The 15,676-nt window shown below is 39.5% G+C and overlaps 1 protein-coding gene across 21 annotated transcripts in view; it reads left to right on the forward strand.

Annotated features, from left to right (window-relative positions):
- EML5 (EMAP like 5) overlaps positions 1-15,676 on the forward strand; it is a 184,033-nt gene that overhangs the window by 93,448 nt on the left and 74,909 nt on the right. For 19 of the 21 annotated variants that reach the window (XR_005555519.1, XR_005555518.1, XR_005555511.1 and 16 more), the window contains 4 exons: positions 9,470-9,655; positions 12,198-12,333; positions 14,196-14,397; positions 15,535-15,672. Coding sequence is in view for 9 of the 21 variants with exons in the window: in XM_039333438.1 (XP_039189372.1) it covers positions 9,470-9,655; positions 12,198-12,333; positions 14,196-14,397; positions 15,535-15,672 (662 nt within the window). In the remaining 12 variants the exon portion in view is untranslated. Of the gene's footprint in view, positions 1-9,469; positions 9,656-12,197; positions 12,334-14,195; positions 14,398-15,534; positions 15,673-15,676 lie in introns of those variants that run through there. The other 2 variants (XR_005555521.1, XR_005555522.1) reach the window with 2 other exon arrangements.

Consider the following 15,676-nt stretch of genomic DNA (forward strand, 5'->3'; position numbering starts at 1 on the left):
TCCAAGGACTTTGCCCCGATGCCTGGCCTGCTTGCTCGCCCACCGGGCTCGTCAGGCCAGGGCTTCTGTCACTTTGTGACCTGGTTGACCTGCCTAGCCATAGGCCCTCGGGCCCCTTGAAGTGATAGCCACTGCTGGGCATCTCTATAGACCCTCCTAGGTCCGTCCAAGACCTGTCAGGAGGCTGTCCAATCCCTAAGCCCCGTTCTGTGTCCGGGCTCATGTGGGTCTCTGTACCTTCCCAAAACTCAGTTACTCCCTGATTTGGGCTAGAGGTGTTGCGGTCGGGACTTGGTTCCTCGACCACCTCCCTGTAAGTTTGACCCCCTGTAGGATTAGGGGTAAGGTCAGGCCAACTCTGGGGATTGTGTGCCAACTCTCTTGCGGGGAGTGATTTGTTGGGATGCTCCTGGGTATCCTCCGTGACTGGAGTGCTGTGTGATGTGTGTGGACAGTGAGTATGCCCCCGGGGTGACTCCCTGGCTGGAGTAGGCGTGAGTGCCTGTTGTGTGGGTAAGCTCCATGAATTCCTTTTCGGAGCACTTGCGGAAGCTTGAAATGGGCCGTCAGTGGCTCCATCAGTGGAGATGGGCAGCAACTCGTGCCCTTCCCTTTGCTCCAAAGGGTCCCCCTCCCCCCCTGGAAAAGACCCAGGAGTCTCATCTGAAAGGTCCCGCCTAGGGCGGAGTTGGTCGATGTGCCGCCGCAGGACACAATCGTTGGCCAGGGCTACCTCGTAGGAGAGAGGACCTGTGACCCTGGAAATAGAAGCGGGGACCCATGTATGACCAGGCCCGTAATTGCGAGTCCAGACCGGGGCACCCTCAAGTAGTTGTCTAGGTGCCCTAGGATGTGAAGTAGATGAAAGCAATCTGTCCGGATGCAACCGGTCAAGTTTAGTAGTAAGTTGACGCCCCCAACGAAGTTCAGCTGGGCTTCTCCCTGTAGAAGTGGACGGTGTGGTGCGATAAGAAAGGAGAAAGTCAGCCAACCTGTGATGCCAGTCCCCGTAGGTGAGTCTTTTCAAGGCGTCCTTTGTGATGCGCACCATACATTCAGCCATACCGTTGGTGGACGGGTGGAAGGGTGCAGATGTGGCATGACGAATCATGTTAGCCTGTAAGAAAGCTTGGAATTCGGAGGAAGTGAATTGAGGGCCGTTGTCAGACACAATGACATCTGGAAGCCCGTGTGCAGCAAAAATCCCCCTCAGTACCTGAATAGTCTTTGCAGTGGTGGTGGATGAGACAGGTACAACCTCAAGCCATTTTGAATGGTTGTCAACAAGGACCAAGAAGAACTGGCCCTGAAAGGGCCCAGCGTAGTCAATGTGCACCCTAGACCATGGGGACTGTGTTTCCTCCCATCTATGCACGGGAGCTTGGGGCATCTCTGGGCGAGATCGTTGGCACAGGTGGCATGCATGCACCTTAGCCTCAATATCTTTATCTAAACCAGGCCACCACAAGTGGCTGCGCGCAAGAGCCTTCATACGAACAATGCCAGGATGACCCTCGTGGAGGGATTCTAAGACCCTAGTCCTCATTGAGGTGGGAATGACAACTCTGTTTCCCCAAAGCAGACAACCCTGAGAAAGGGACAGCTCGTTCCTTTTGGACCAGAAACTCTGAAACTCAGGACTAGGGCAGTGCTCAGGCCAACCAGACAAAACCCAGGAACGGACACGTGAAAGTGTGTGATCTGTACCTGTTTCAGCGGTAACATCCCTGGCACTAAGAGGGAGCTCGGGCAAGGCTTGGATTGATAGAATGTTGACAGCTGGCGCAGGGTCAGCTTCTACTACTGGCAGAGGCAATCTACTGAGGCCATCAGCATGGACCATTTCTTTCCCAGGCTTGTGGAGTAAAGAAAAATCATATGCAGACAAAAAAATAGACCACCTAAGCATTCTAGGGGAAATGATTTGGGGAGTCTGCTTACGTGTGGTAAACAGTCCCAGCAGAGGCTTATGGTCAGTGAAGACCGTGAAATGCCTGCCATATAGAAAATCATGGAATTTTTTAATTCCAGCAACAACAGCCAGAGCCTCCCTGTCTATCTGAGCGTAGTTGCGCTCAGCAGAAGACAATGTTCTGGAGTAATATGCAACAGGAACCTGAGTTCCATCAGACCTGAGGTGGCTCAGGACAGCTCCAACCCCGTAAGGGGACGCATCACAAGCGATGCACACAGGAAGGACTCGTTGAAATGTGCAAGTACACTGTTAGAAGTGAGCAAAGCCTTGACTTTGTTAAAACAAGCCTCATGCGTTTGTGACCACTGCCACACTGCTTGTTTGTCTAGTAGCCTGTGAAGAGGCTCAGCTACACTAGCTTTATGTGGAAGAAAAGAATTGTAGAAATTCAGGAGGCCTAGGAAGGCCTGAAGTTCGGCCTTGGACTTTGGCCTAGGTGCTTCTAAAATAGCAGTTAGTTTGGATTCAGCAGGGTGAATCCCAGCAGCATCAATTTTGAACCCCAGAAATTCAGTAGAAGGCACCCCAATCTTGCATTTGTCTTTTTTGAGCTTGAGGCCTGATTTCCTGAATCTTAACAGAACAGCCCTGAGCCTTTCAGCTAGAATGTGTGTGGAGTCTCCTGCAATTAAGACATCATCAAAGTAGGGGCAAACCCCCGGTATACCCCGTAGTGTGTTTTCCATTACGCTTTGGAAAATCCCAGGAGCGACATTCACTCCAAACTGTAGCCTTTTTACCTTGAAGGCCCCTCTGTGGGTCACAATAGTCTGAGCTGTAGCAGCATCATCATCAACAGGCAGCTGTTGATATGCTTGAGCTAGGTCAAGCTTTGCAAAAACACGCCCCCCCTTGAGGGAGGCCAGAATATGACTGACCACAGGAACAGGATAGGTATGTTGCTGCAATGCCTTATTCAGAGTGCATTTGTAGTCAGCACAAATGCGAATGTCCCCATTTGCCTTTAGAGGCGTGACAATGGGGGTCTCCCAAGGACTGGAATCAACAGGTTCTCGAATTCCCTGTTGGATCAGTTTGTCTAACTCAGTGTCAATTTTACTCTTTAAAGTAAAAGGGACCCTTCTTGCTTTAATTCTAATGGGAGTGACAGTGGGGTCTAGCTTTAAGGACACAGGGGGTCCTTTGAATGTGCCCAGCTGGGGGCTGAAAACATCTGCAAATTCTTTGCAGACTTCCTGTAGGTCGAGTGTTTGTAAACTGTTGAGTCCTGTGACGTGTATCCCCAGGGCCTCAAACCAATCGAGTCCTATGAGACTCGTTCGTTCACCCCCTACTACTAATAAGTCTAGTGGACCTTCAAAACTCTTGTATTGCACGTTAAGGGTGGCCTCCCCCTTAACACACACTCTTGAATTTTGAAAATCTGTTAACACAATGTCAGAAGGCCTTAGCTTGACCTGAGTTCCACTACCGGAACAAATCTTCCTAAATGTATGCAAGGAGATGATTGAAAGGGCAGACCCTGTGTCTAGTTCCATAGTTAATGGAACCCCTTGTAGCTTCACCTTGAGTGACAGCTTTTTCTTAATGGGCTTGTGTGTGCCTGTCCTAAGGATGCTTCTTCGCGAAGCGCAAAACCCTACCCTATTCTGGCTGGGGAACCCTGGTACCTTTCAGGCGCAGTTCTTCCTGAGGTTGTACCTTTCGTCGGCCCAGACACACAGCTGCAATGTGTCCTTGTTTGCCGCATGCCCGGCAGGTAGCGGAGCGGAACTTGCAGTCGGTTCTCCTGTGGCGACCTCCACAGCCGATGCACTTGAGTGGAGCTGAAGAGCTTCCCTTCTGATTTCCTTCCTTCGTGGGGTGGAGACGGTCGACTTCCTCGTCCGGATCCTCCTCGGAGTTCCCCTGGACGTCTTCCTGGTGCACGGATGCAACCTCTGGACTGTTTCTGATCGGCCGCATGTTCTTGACGGCGCCGCCTGCTGCTTCTTCTGCGGTGACTTCTCTTAAGGCATCTTGGAAGGACAATTCTTCTTTAGCGAAAAGTCTCTGTTGTAGATCTCGATGCCTTAACCCGCACACGAATCGGTCCCTCAGTCGTTCTTCGAGGTCCTTGAACTCGCAGTGCTTGGCGGCCTTCCTTAATGCGGCGATGTATTCTTTGGCCGACTCACCGGATCGTTGATCCCTCTGCTCGAAGGTGTGGCGCCATGCGATGATGGACATCTTGGGCTGGAAGTGCTCCTTCAGTAGCTTCTTCAGATCTGCGTAGCTGACAGACTCTACTGGAACAGGTGCTGCAAGGTTTTCTGCGATTTCGAAGGCGTCTTGACCGCAAACACAAAGCAGGGTGGCAGCCTTCAAGCTCTCTTCCCTCACTTGGTTTGCCTTGAAGTAGTTCTCCACCCTGGCTACGTAGGACTCCCACCGCTCTGGATGTGAGACGTCGAACTCCGAAAGCCTTCCAACCTTTGCCATCTTCAGGAGACGGGTCTATCAGCCAGCCTACCCCCGAATGCGCACTGGATTGGCGAGTAGCTGCCGAGTCGACACCGTTCCGCCGCTAAGGACTCACTTGGGTAAGCTTACACTTCTTCCTTTCCAGGCGATGTAAGGCATCCCACCCTCGTCGCCAGTGTTGAGTCCTTCGCGGAAATGTAAGACACGAGAAGCAGTTGTAGTTCTCAGTTTTCTTTATTCTGCGTTCAGCTTACAAGTAGATGGCTTCAGCAGCTCCCAAAACCTCCCAGCTTCTTATATAGACATTTCCCGGGTCAATGCGATACTTTTCCCGCGCCAGCACCCGCGCATGCGCACGGCGCTGGCGACAGCGTGTCTGGTCCCGGGCAGCTTTGCACCTGCCCGGGACCGCCTGCAAACGCCCCAAGCCGTTTGCAAGGCTCGGGACATAACAGTTATGATCTTTCTTGCCACAGTTGTTAAGTGAACCACTGCAGATATTATGTTAATAACATGGATGTTAAATGAATCCAGCTTACCCATTGACTTTGTTTGTCAGAAAGTCGCAAATGACATGACCCCAGGACACTGCAACCCTCATGAATATTAACCAGTTGCCAAGCATCCAATTTTTTAAAAAATATCATTTATTGTTTTGTCATAGAAAATAAAATACAAAACAGTAAAACAAACAAAATGAAGCAAAACAATAGCATACATTCAATCCTAACAACAAATTTTGATCACATGACCATGGGGATGATGCAATAGTTGCAAGTGTGAAAAATTATCATAAGTCACTTTTATCAGTGTCATTGTAACTTCGAAGGGTCACTAAACAAATGGTTGTAAGTCGAGGATTATCTATACTAAACTTTTCCCTTTCCAGACGAAGATCATGAGACAAGGAAGGGAGAAAAGAAAGGATTGTAGGGAAAATCCTCAATACACCTAAGACTCAAGTCACCAAGCTAAACCAAAGAATATATCAAGACTACACATCTGATCCTTCAAAGATTCAATTCCATCCACATAGATTTACTCAGTTTCTGAATCCATAAAATGCCAATCCACATTACCTCTGAATTATCAGTTTATTGGCTTTCATGCAGCCTGTAACTGAATTGAATTTTGATGACAGGAAAAAATAGACCAGGATGCGTATTGACAGCCTCCAATTTGAAACCCCTGGGGCTTTTATTTTGTAGCGTTGAAGAAGAATCTGTGCTTTCTTTGATATACAGAGCAACACTATATCGTTTTCTGTCCTTGGATAAAATGTATGTCCAGAAAGCACCAAATTAAATTAATTATCTTCAATTCATCAAGTTTCCATTATATTGATGTCCTTTTTTAAAAAATGAAGTATTTCAACCTTGCTTCTAATGTGGTTTGGAGATGCTTAACATTTCCATTGGAAAACATTTTCTTCAGTTGTTCTGGCATATATCTGTGACCCATTCGGCTTTTTGATTAGTTGTGGTTTTTATATATGCTTATATTATTTCTGCTCTGTCCTTTGGCTATTTTTGTATGAATCAGATATTTTCTAGCTGGTGTCAACTGTTCACATATTGCATGGCAAGCTGTTGAACAAACAAGCTGTCAATCAAAGCAGCAGCATGCAAATACTGTAAATAAATCAAATACTCTGAATGAAAAAGCTAGTAACTCACATTTGAATAAAAAAATCAGGCCAATATTCATATATGTAGTTCAGGCAGATGAGACATCAAGCAGCTTCAGAGTTAAAAAGAGACTCAGTCAAGGACTGGGATATTAGTAAACTAGGTTAAGTAAAAAATGTAGCTCAAGCAGAAGTTCATGAAATATTATTTTCTGTTTGAGTGTTTATTAATTCAGAGTGGCTTGGAGCTTACTTGTGATCCAGTTGCTAGTTGTTAACACTTTAAAAAAAAACCTTACATGAAGAGCACCAGTCCTTTATTTGTCATGGTCTAGGAAAACTGCAAATTCCCAAATATGAACTGAACATAGGCTTGTGTTTGCCAAGCCCCCTGTTTGTTTTTGAGAGAAGACATGCCTACAGTATGTAGAATTATTCAACCTTGCCTCTTAAGGAACAAAGCAGCTCCGGAATAAGAGAATATGTAAAGGATCTATTAATGTTATTTATATTAATTTATTAATATAGAAGAGGACGTGGTGGCCTAGTAGTTAAGACACTGGCTTTTTGACCAGAAAGTTGACGGTTTGAGACCCAAGTACCATGTGATGGGGTGAGCTCCCATTCTTGCCCCAACTCTTCCAATCTAGCAGTTTGAAAGCATGTAAATGCAAGTAAGTAAATAGGTACCACTTCAATGGGAAGGTAACAGCATTCTGTACGCCCTCGGCATATAGTCATGCTGGCCACATGACCACAGAAGGGTCTTCAGAAAACGCTGACTCCCTTGGTTATGAAGATGAGTACTGCCTCCTAGAGTCAGACACCACTTTTTAATATTAATTTTGCATTGATTGTTCTTAAAGCCTAAATATTTTGTCTGTCAGTAGGATTTGTTCTGTATTGTTCACAGATATATATGGTATGTTTCTTGCAAGACCAGTTTGGATTTCAGTAGATTCACTGATACCAGTAGAACTTCTAATCCCATTGATTTAAGTGGCTCATCCTGAAGTATGTGTAAGTCTGGATTTACTATATAGACTTAAGAATAAAACATTAGAAATACTTCTTACAAAAATCAGAGAGGACCAAGAAATAAAGGGTTTAAAAATTAAAAAGGAAGAATATAAGGTCCAGGCCTTTGCTGATGACTTGGTATTTATTTTGGAAGATCCATTAGAAACCGGCTTTAAATTGATTCAAAAAATAGAAGTTTTTGGTGAGGTAGCCGGACTTAAGATTAATAGGAATAAATCCAAATTAATAACAAAAAATCTTACAAAGGCACAAGAAAGGGAATTGGAAGATAAAACAAAGATAAGTATAACCAAGAAAATAAAATACTTAGGGATCTGGCTTACAGCGAAATGCTCCTCGATTAAGGAGGACAATTATGATAAAATACTACACCAGATTAAAAAAGATTTAGAAAATTGGGAAAATTTGCAAATTTCATTTTTAGGGAGGACCGCTACGGTCAAAATGAATGTATTGCCAAAAATATTATTTCTGTTCCAGGTTATTCCAATAAAATTAGGGAAAACATTCTTTCAAGAATTAAATAAATTGATCACTAAATTTATATGGCAAAGGAAAAAACCCAGGATTAAATTAAAACTCTTGCAAGACACGAAAGATAAAGGGGGATTGGCGTTACCAGAGTGGGAAATGTACTACCAAGCAACAAGCTTAACTTGGCTAAAAGATTGGATGGATTTGAAAAATACTAGAGTCTTAACAATAGAAGGATATGATTTGCAAGCAGGGTGGCATGCATTCCTATGGGACGAAAAACATAAAATACACAGATATTTTCAAAGACACATAGTTAGGAATGCATTGCTACAGACTTGGGAAAAAATAAAACAAAAACATTATACAAGAATTCCAATGTGGTTATCCCCAACAGAAGCTTTGAAATACCCAAATCTATTGGATATAAATAAGATAATTAGATACAAGGAATTAGTAAATGAACAGGGAAATTTGAAAACAAAACAAGAATTGGAACAAGACATTGGCAGAGAGATTGATTGGTGGACATTTACACAAATTCAATCTAAATATACAGAGGACAAAAAATTATATGAAATTCAAAAAGAGCCGCAAGAATTGGATAAAATTATACATGGAACAGAAATAAAATTAATTAGCAATTTATATAAATACCTATTGAGATATAAAATGGAAGACGAGGTTGTTAAAGACACAATGATTAGATGGGCAAAAAATATCGGATATAATATAGAATTGGAGAAATGGGAAAAAATATGGGAAATAAATATAAAATTGACTATGTCGGCGGCATTCAAGGAAAACCAGTTGAAAATGTTTTATAGATGGCATCTTCCACCTGCAAAGCTTGCCAAGATGTTCCAGAATAACTCGCCAACATGTTGGAAATGTAAAAAAGTACATGGAACATATTATCATCTATGGTGGACATGCCCAGTTGCAAAAAAATACTGGTCTACAATAAGAAAATGGATCCAAGAAATAATAGACCAACCTGTAGACTGGAAACCAGAGATCTTTTTGTTGGGTATTTTAAATAGAAAATATAGTAAAGAAATATGGTACTTAATTTTACATATAATAACGGCGGCAAGAATAGCATATGCACAGTGCTGGAAAAATGAGAATATACCATCAGAGGAAGAAGTAATAAGAAAAATCCTGGACTGTGCTGAGATGGACAAATTAACAAAAGAGATAAAAGAAAAGGAAGACACAGAGTATTATATAGTATGGAACAAGGTGTATGTCTGGTTGGAGACTAGAAATAATAGAGGAGAATAAATATGGAAAGGTCAAAAGTGAAAATATGTGTACACATGAAGGAAGAAAAATGTAAATAAGAAATAATGGGGCTATAAGGACAAATATTTAAAGAAGAATAAGGGGGAAATGTAAATATTAGATTACCGTTACGTAATTGCTGTAAAAAAAAGGAGGTATATATTGTGTGTGTATGTGTGTTATGTGTTGCTTTGTTCTGTTTTATCTTGTTGGTTAAAAAAAAAAGAATAAAAAATAGTGAATTCAGCAGAATTCTCTTTCAGAGAAATAGGCATAACATTAAGTTCTGTATAACCTTTTATGTGGCTGGAGGAAAACAAAATGTGAATGCTGTTTTACTAGAAATGTACAGTTATAATAATACAACTATATTTCTTGATTTCATTTCTCTCCTGTAATATATGTGATAATGTCAGCATACTTCCGTATTTCCTGTCTGTCTATATAGAACAAAAATGACATTGAAGTGCAGTGACATCATGTTGTGAGCTTTTATTTACTTAAATATGTGACAGAGTGGAAGAAAAAAGTCAAAATTTGGAGCTTTGCCTTGGCAGCCATCCATCTCAAAAGTTTATGTTTTACTGGCTTAAAATACTCCATGAATAATGTTACTAAAGTAAATAACTTTTATATTACAGTTCTGGAGTCTGTGTGGAAATTCGTTGACACCAAAGCGTGGTGTATTTGGTAAGACTGGTGATCTCCAAACTATTTTGTGCCTCGCCTGTGCAAGAGATGAAATAACATATTCTGGTGCACTTAATGGAGATATTTATGTATGGAAAGGAATCAACCTTATACGGACCATACAAGGAGCACATGCCGTAAGTAGAATTTTGATATGGCAATCTTTATTTTTTTATAAGTTTAAAAAAACAAGCAGGACAAACACTGATTTGTAGAATATGTATTTTGAACACTTTAAAAAGATGTTTTATCCTGCCTTTATTATTTTCATAACTAACTCATGGCAGTAAACATACCTAATACTCCTTCCTCCTATCTTCCCCATTACAAAACCCTGTGAGGTGAGTTGGGTTGAAAAAGAGTAACTGGCCCAAAAATCTGCCAGCTGGCTTTCATATCTAAGGTAGGACTAGAACTCCAAGTTTCCTGATCTAGCCTTAACCCAGAGGCCCCCAACCTTTTGGGCACCAGGGACTGCTTCCATGGAGAGAGTTTTTTTCTGCAGACTAGAGGATGCGTGTTTTTGTGTGCTGCCTGCAACCCTCAGATGGGGCTTTGTTTGTGCAGACAGGTTGCTGTCATGCTGTGGCCCGGTACTGGATCACGGACTGGGGGTTGGAGACCCATGCCTTAACCACTAGAGTAAACTGGTTTTTAAATTGTTAATCAGAGTTGCTTGGCAAGGGGTGGCCATATATAAATAGACTTGAAGCATTTTATGATTTGGATTTTTTTAATAATTTAGAATTAAATAACAGCATTTTTGTTTCTGTTAACTGCTTATGTAAATTCTCTTGCATACATAATTGTAATAAAGCTTGATGAATATTTATCTGCAAACCTAACATACAATACAAAGAAAAACAAATATGATCCATGGAAAGGGAAAATATGACTACAGACGAAGTTCATTACCTGACTTACAGGAGAAACAGCTGCTGTCCCCTTTTATTTCACTGGACAAGCCAAATGATGTCTCCTTGCTAAAGAAGTAGTATATCTGCTTTGCCACCCATGCTGCATTGATTCCTTACTGATTCTTGCCACAACTACAAGCCTTTCTGGAAAGAAGAGGGGCTTGATAGCCAAGCAGGTGGCAGAGAAGGGAGAGCAACAACTTGATGTTATCCTAGTGTCATGTTTACAGACGCCCCCACATTGCACAGGTTCTGTGTAGCAGTGCTCAACATTCATTGGATGATGTTCTAGGTTATAAACCAGACTTAATGATCATCTAGTTTGCCATATTAGAGTGCTTTGTAACTTGATAGATGTAATCTTCCACAAACTATTTTTTTCTATATAATGTTCCTACCCCTTCCTTTAGATTCTTGCTCTTTATACATATTGTTAGTTTTTAATTAGTATCTTTTATTTCTTATAGCTTTTCATATTTTGTTTTAGATTTTTTTATTTTGATCCTTGAGGTACCCTTCATGCTTTTGTAATGACTGTATCCATCTTCCTTATGCTGGGCTATGACCATTATAAAAATGGACTTTTAATTGATCTGTTTTGACAGTTCAAAATATAACCCTATTTATGTTTGTCAAAGGAAACAGAGAGTATATGCAAACATATTTAAGGTATTATAATTTTGAAAGCTGGAATGTTAAATGTGATATAAGAACAAAACCTTTTCATTAAGATATAAACTTTCAAACAATCACGTGCATCTTTTTAACTAACAATCAGTTAATTAATGGTTAAATTAATAATTTAATATGCTCTAGTACATACTCTGAGATAGTTTGCTGCTATATTATGCTTTTTATGTTCCTTTGTGGGTTGTCATTACTTAAAATGTAGATTGTTTAGATTTGAAATCATCTTAAATTTCATGTGGATGTGATACAGTTATATTATCTGCAGTTTGTTTTTCCCTCAGCATTGCTGCTTCTGAGCTGTCATGCATTTTATAAGTTTTTGCATAAGATAGAACATGTTGGGACAGTTCCTTGATTATCAAATTAGCCCTGATATGCTGTTCTCAATAAGGACATTTTTTTTTGGTTGCTTCTAAATGGATTTTGCAGTTGGCCCAGAGAAACAGCTCTTCTTAAGAAGTGTATTGTTGAAGTTGTAGTGTTAGATATAGTACAGAAAACGACTGTCTTCTATCAATATTTGTACATACTGTGTGAGAGATAATTTGATTATAATAGTTTTCATTTAGGATTACCCACGTTGCTAGTACAAAAAAAATCTATTATCTACATGTAAAGAACTCATGTAGTTGTAATTACTTGATCTGTGATTAATTTCTCTGTCTAGATATTGTAATTAAAAAAATTAAAAAAATATTTGAGCTACTATATATGACACTAAAATAATTGACTTAATATTGATTTAAATGAAACAGATACGATAATAGAAATTACTATTAGAAAGACAGATTTGTGTATTTTTATTTCAGTTAGCAGATTATTCAACAATTATAGAAAGCTGTAAATGATGTTTTACAATTATGTAATGCAGTTGCATTCAAGTAAGGGTTCTCTAGAAATACAGACATGCATATAATTGTTATTTTCTATATCTCTTATTAGTGTAGTTATTATGAAACATTATAAACAAAACATTTTATCTTATTTGAATAATCATGTTCTTTGATATGAAAGTGACTCTATGTTTTAGAAGCAATCTCTAATTAAATATGTTCTTTTTTTTCTCTGCTAGGCAGGAATTTTCAGCATGAATGCATGTGAAGAAGGCTTTGCCTCTGGTGGCAGGGATGGCTGCATTCGTCTTTGGGATTTAAATTTTAAACCCATTACTGCAATTGATCTCAGGGAAACCGACCAGGGGTATAAAGGTAAAAAAAATGAATTATTTTAATCAGTTTATCTAAGAGATAATTTTTCTAAAGTATGATATAAAAAACAAACAAAAAACATGTTTCTGCCTGGTAATGTAGATTGTGTTCCAAATGAATAACTTTCAGAGCTGGAGTTGTGCAGCAGAGTAGTTGCCCTTTTTTATCAATAAGTAATTCTGCTGGTTGTTCTTTGTACTCTATTGGTTTAGAATGGAGTGGAGTGGAGTGGAGTGGAGTGGAGTGGAGTAGAGTAGAGTAGAGTAGAGTAGAACAAAACAGAACAGAACAGAACAGAATAGAATAGAATAGAATAGAATAGAATAACAGAGTTGGAAGGACTTTGGAGGTCTAGGTTGCTCCTCTCCTTGATTAGTTTCCATCCATTGCTTCTTGTCCTGCCTTCAGGTGCTTTAGAGAATAGCTTGACTCCCTCTTGGTGATAGAAGAATGGTTTCCAGCCCTTATTATAATCAGCATAGAGTATGAACATGTAATAATGAGATCCCATATATAATTTAGATTTAAGTTTTGTTTTGCCAAGCTGGGAATGCATCTGGAGTAGTAATGAGACTATGATAAATTTCATGCATGAAATGGTTTTGCCACTTGGGTTTAAATCAATGTAGTTATAGTTTTGCTTATATTTTCAATCTGCTCCTCTTATCCTCCCCTCTCATGTTCTTTAAAATTATTATACTGCAATACTGCTGTTACAGAGTTATAACAAAACATGCTTACTAATGTTTTTAATCACTGAGAAACTGTGGAGGTATGATAATTGGAATATGAAGAATATCATGAAGGGAACATTCTGTTTGATGGATTATGACTTTGGTACAATTAAGCTAATTACCTAAGGCAAATCCTCAATAGGATTCTCATTAGAAGTCTGCCAAAATGTTTCTACTAAGTTTAGCCTTTTGTCAGAAGGCTGTGATAATGTACACAATTGTAATGAAATTGGGTTTAAACAGATATCAAATACGCATCCTTTTATAATTTAAAAAGCTACTTGGGGTAAAAACAAATTAATGTAACTTTGCTCAATCGTGTTAAGCATATCTCACAAGTAAAAAAATAATAATTTCTCCTGCAGAGTAAGCCATTTAGTAACCCAAACTGGCTGCCAGTCTACATTCTTTAGCTCAAGTTAGATTTCCTTCTTCGTACCTATTGATGCTGCTATATTTTGTTGTATATTTAATTTCTTCTCTGTTTTCTTCTGTTGACTATTGGAAGATTTTGCAGACAGATTTTAGAGTCTAAATTAGAGCCTTGGAAATGGGAATACCTGGGATACTTTGGACATATTGTTAAATGAGCAAATTTATTCTCCAAACATGTAGGAGTTTAGCTAAAAAAAGGCTTCTTAGGTTACACACATATGTAGTATTCTTAGGAATTATTTCTGTTGAACTTTGTAGGAGTTAACTGACCTCTAATGTTTGTGTGTGTGTGTGTGTGTGTGTGTGTGTGTGTGTGTGTATGCACCAGCACAGGAATCTTTTTGGCTCTTCATTAAAGGCTTTGGTTGAATTTGGAAAAAAAGTGCCATGCTTTAAAAAGTTGCATTAACTTTACTGAGTACATTCTTTAAAGCAGCAACATCTTTTCTCCAGGTGTATGGCAGACTGATAAAAGGCAAACTACTTGGATGAAAAACAAGTTTTGAGACACATGCACAGTTGTAATACATTTGTGTAGGCTATATTTGTTATAGATAAAACCTCTCTTTGGGGTTAATCACTATGTGTAATTTAATTAGTTTTCTGCTATCTGGAATAGCAATTTTGAGGGTCTAATAGTAATTACATTGAGTATGAAACTTATGCTTGAACAATTGTTCTACTTCTTCCTAGGTCTGTCAGTTAGGAGTGTTTGCTGGCGAGGAGATCACATCCTAGTTGGAACACAGGACAGTGAAATTTTTGAAATTGTGGTACATGAACGCAATAAGCCTTTCCTTATTATGCAAGGACACTGTGAAGGAGAGCTTTGGGCCCTGGCAGTTCATCCTACAAAACCATTAGCCGTAACTGGAAGTGATGATCGATCAGTTAGGTTAGCTCCGTGGACTTATAAAAAGATACAAGATTCTATAAAGTGTTATTTGAATTCTAAAATACAAACTAATTATATAAATCATTATACATTATACAGTTATTATACAAATTACTGCCCAGTAAAATTATTGCTTCATTATAAAATCAGCTTTTGATGCCACAACGTGACTATCACAATAAAATCCTTTGGAACAGAATGCTCATAAAATTATGTGAAATTTATGTAAAGGTTCCTATATTGTATATGTTTAACAGACTGAATCAAATAAAGATGTGTGCCCTATTTCTTCCTTTTCTTTCCAATGTCTCACCCACATTCATTCCTTATTAGGTTAATTCTTTATATGAATTGTACCTAGTTTTGCATTATTGTATAATGTATTATGCAGCTGGCTGACTAGTAAGTGGAATAATTATCTAATTGCTACATGACATGGCAGATAGATTTTCAATATGTGGTAATAATAACATACCTTTTAATATCACTTTTATTGCTTTTAAATAATAACAGAAAATGGAAAAAACAGAACAAACAAAACATAGATACATAAGCTATCAAAAATATATATAACAAGTATGTAAGAATAAGCAAAAAACCCACAACAACAGAAAATAATATAGAGTATAACAGTAAACAATTGCAAGCATTAATGTTATTAGAGTGGTAATAATAGTATAGCTAATATGAACTGAGTAGAAATTGATCTGCAATCAGACAAAGCAATTAGATAATAACTTAACCATACAGCCAGAGAACTATGGGCTATAGCAGGGGTCCCCAACCCCCGGTCTAGGCTGCAGCCCATTTGAAACCAGGCTGCAGAAGTGGTGGGCTAGTGCACACGCACACATACACAAAGCTACATTTGTGAAAGCAGTGCACATGCAAAACCATCCCGTCTCACCCCTTCCACTTCGCTGCTGCTGCCCCCTAAGCTGGTCTGCCAAGCTGCAAAGGTTGGGACCTCTGCACTTCAGTACTCAAATATATTTTGAGATGATGGGAATAAATTTTCAATGTCAGTCTGATTTAGAAGACAAAGAAAAAAAATATCTGCTTATAAAGGGAAAATCAGTTCTATTTTCTGCTGCATAGGTAATAATATATTGTTTGCATGAAATATATTTCTTATAGAATATGGAGCCTTATAGATCATGCACTAATTGCACGGTGTAACATGGAAGAACCCATTCGTTGTGCAGCTGTTAGCACAGATGGAATTCATCTTGCTCTTGGGATGAAAGATGGTTCTTTTACAGTACTTCGTGTTAGGTAG

This window comes from Crotalus tigris, unplaced genomic scaffold, assembly GCF_016545835.1.
Source record: "Crotalus tigris isolate CLP2741 ecotype Arizona unplaced genomic scaffold, ASM1654583v1 scf7180000024506.1728113, whole genome shotgun sequence".
Taxonomy (NCBI): domain Eukaryota; kingdom Metazoa; phylum Chordata; class Lepidosauria; order Squamata; family Viperidae; genus Crotalus; species Crotalus tigris.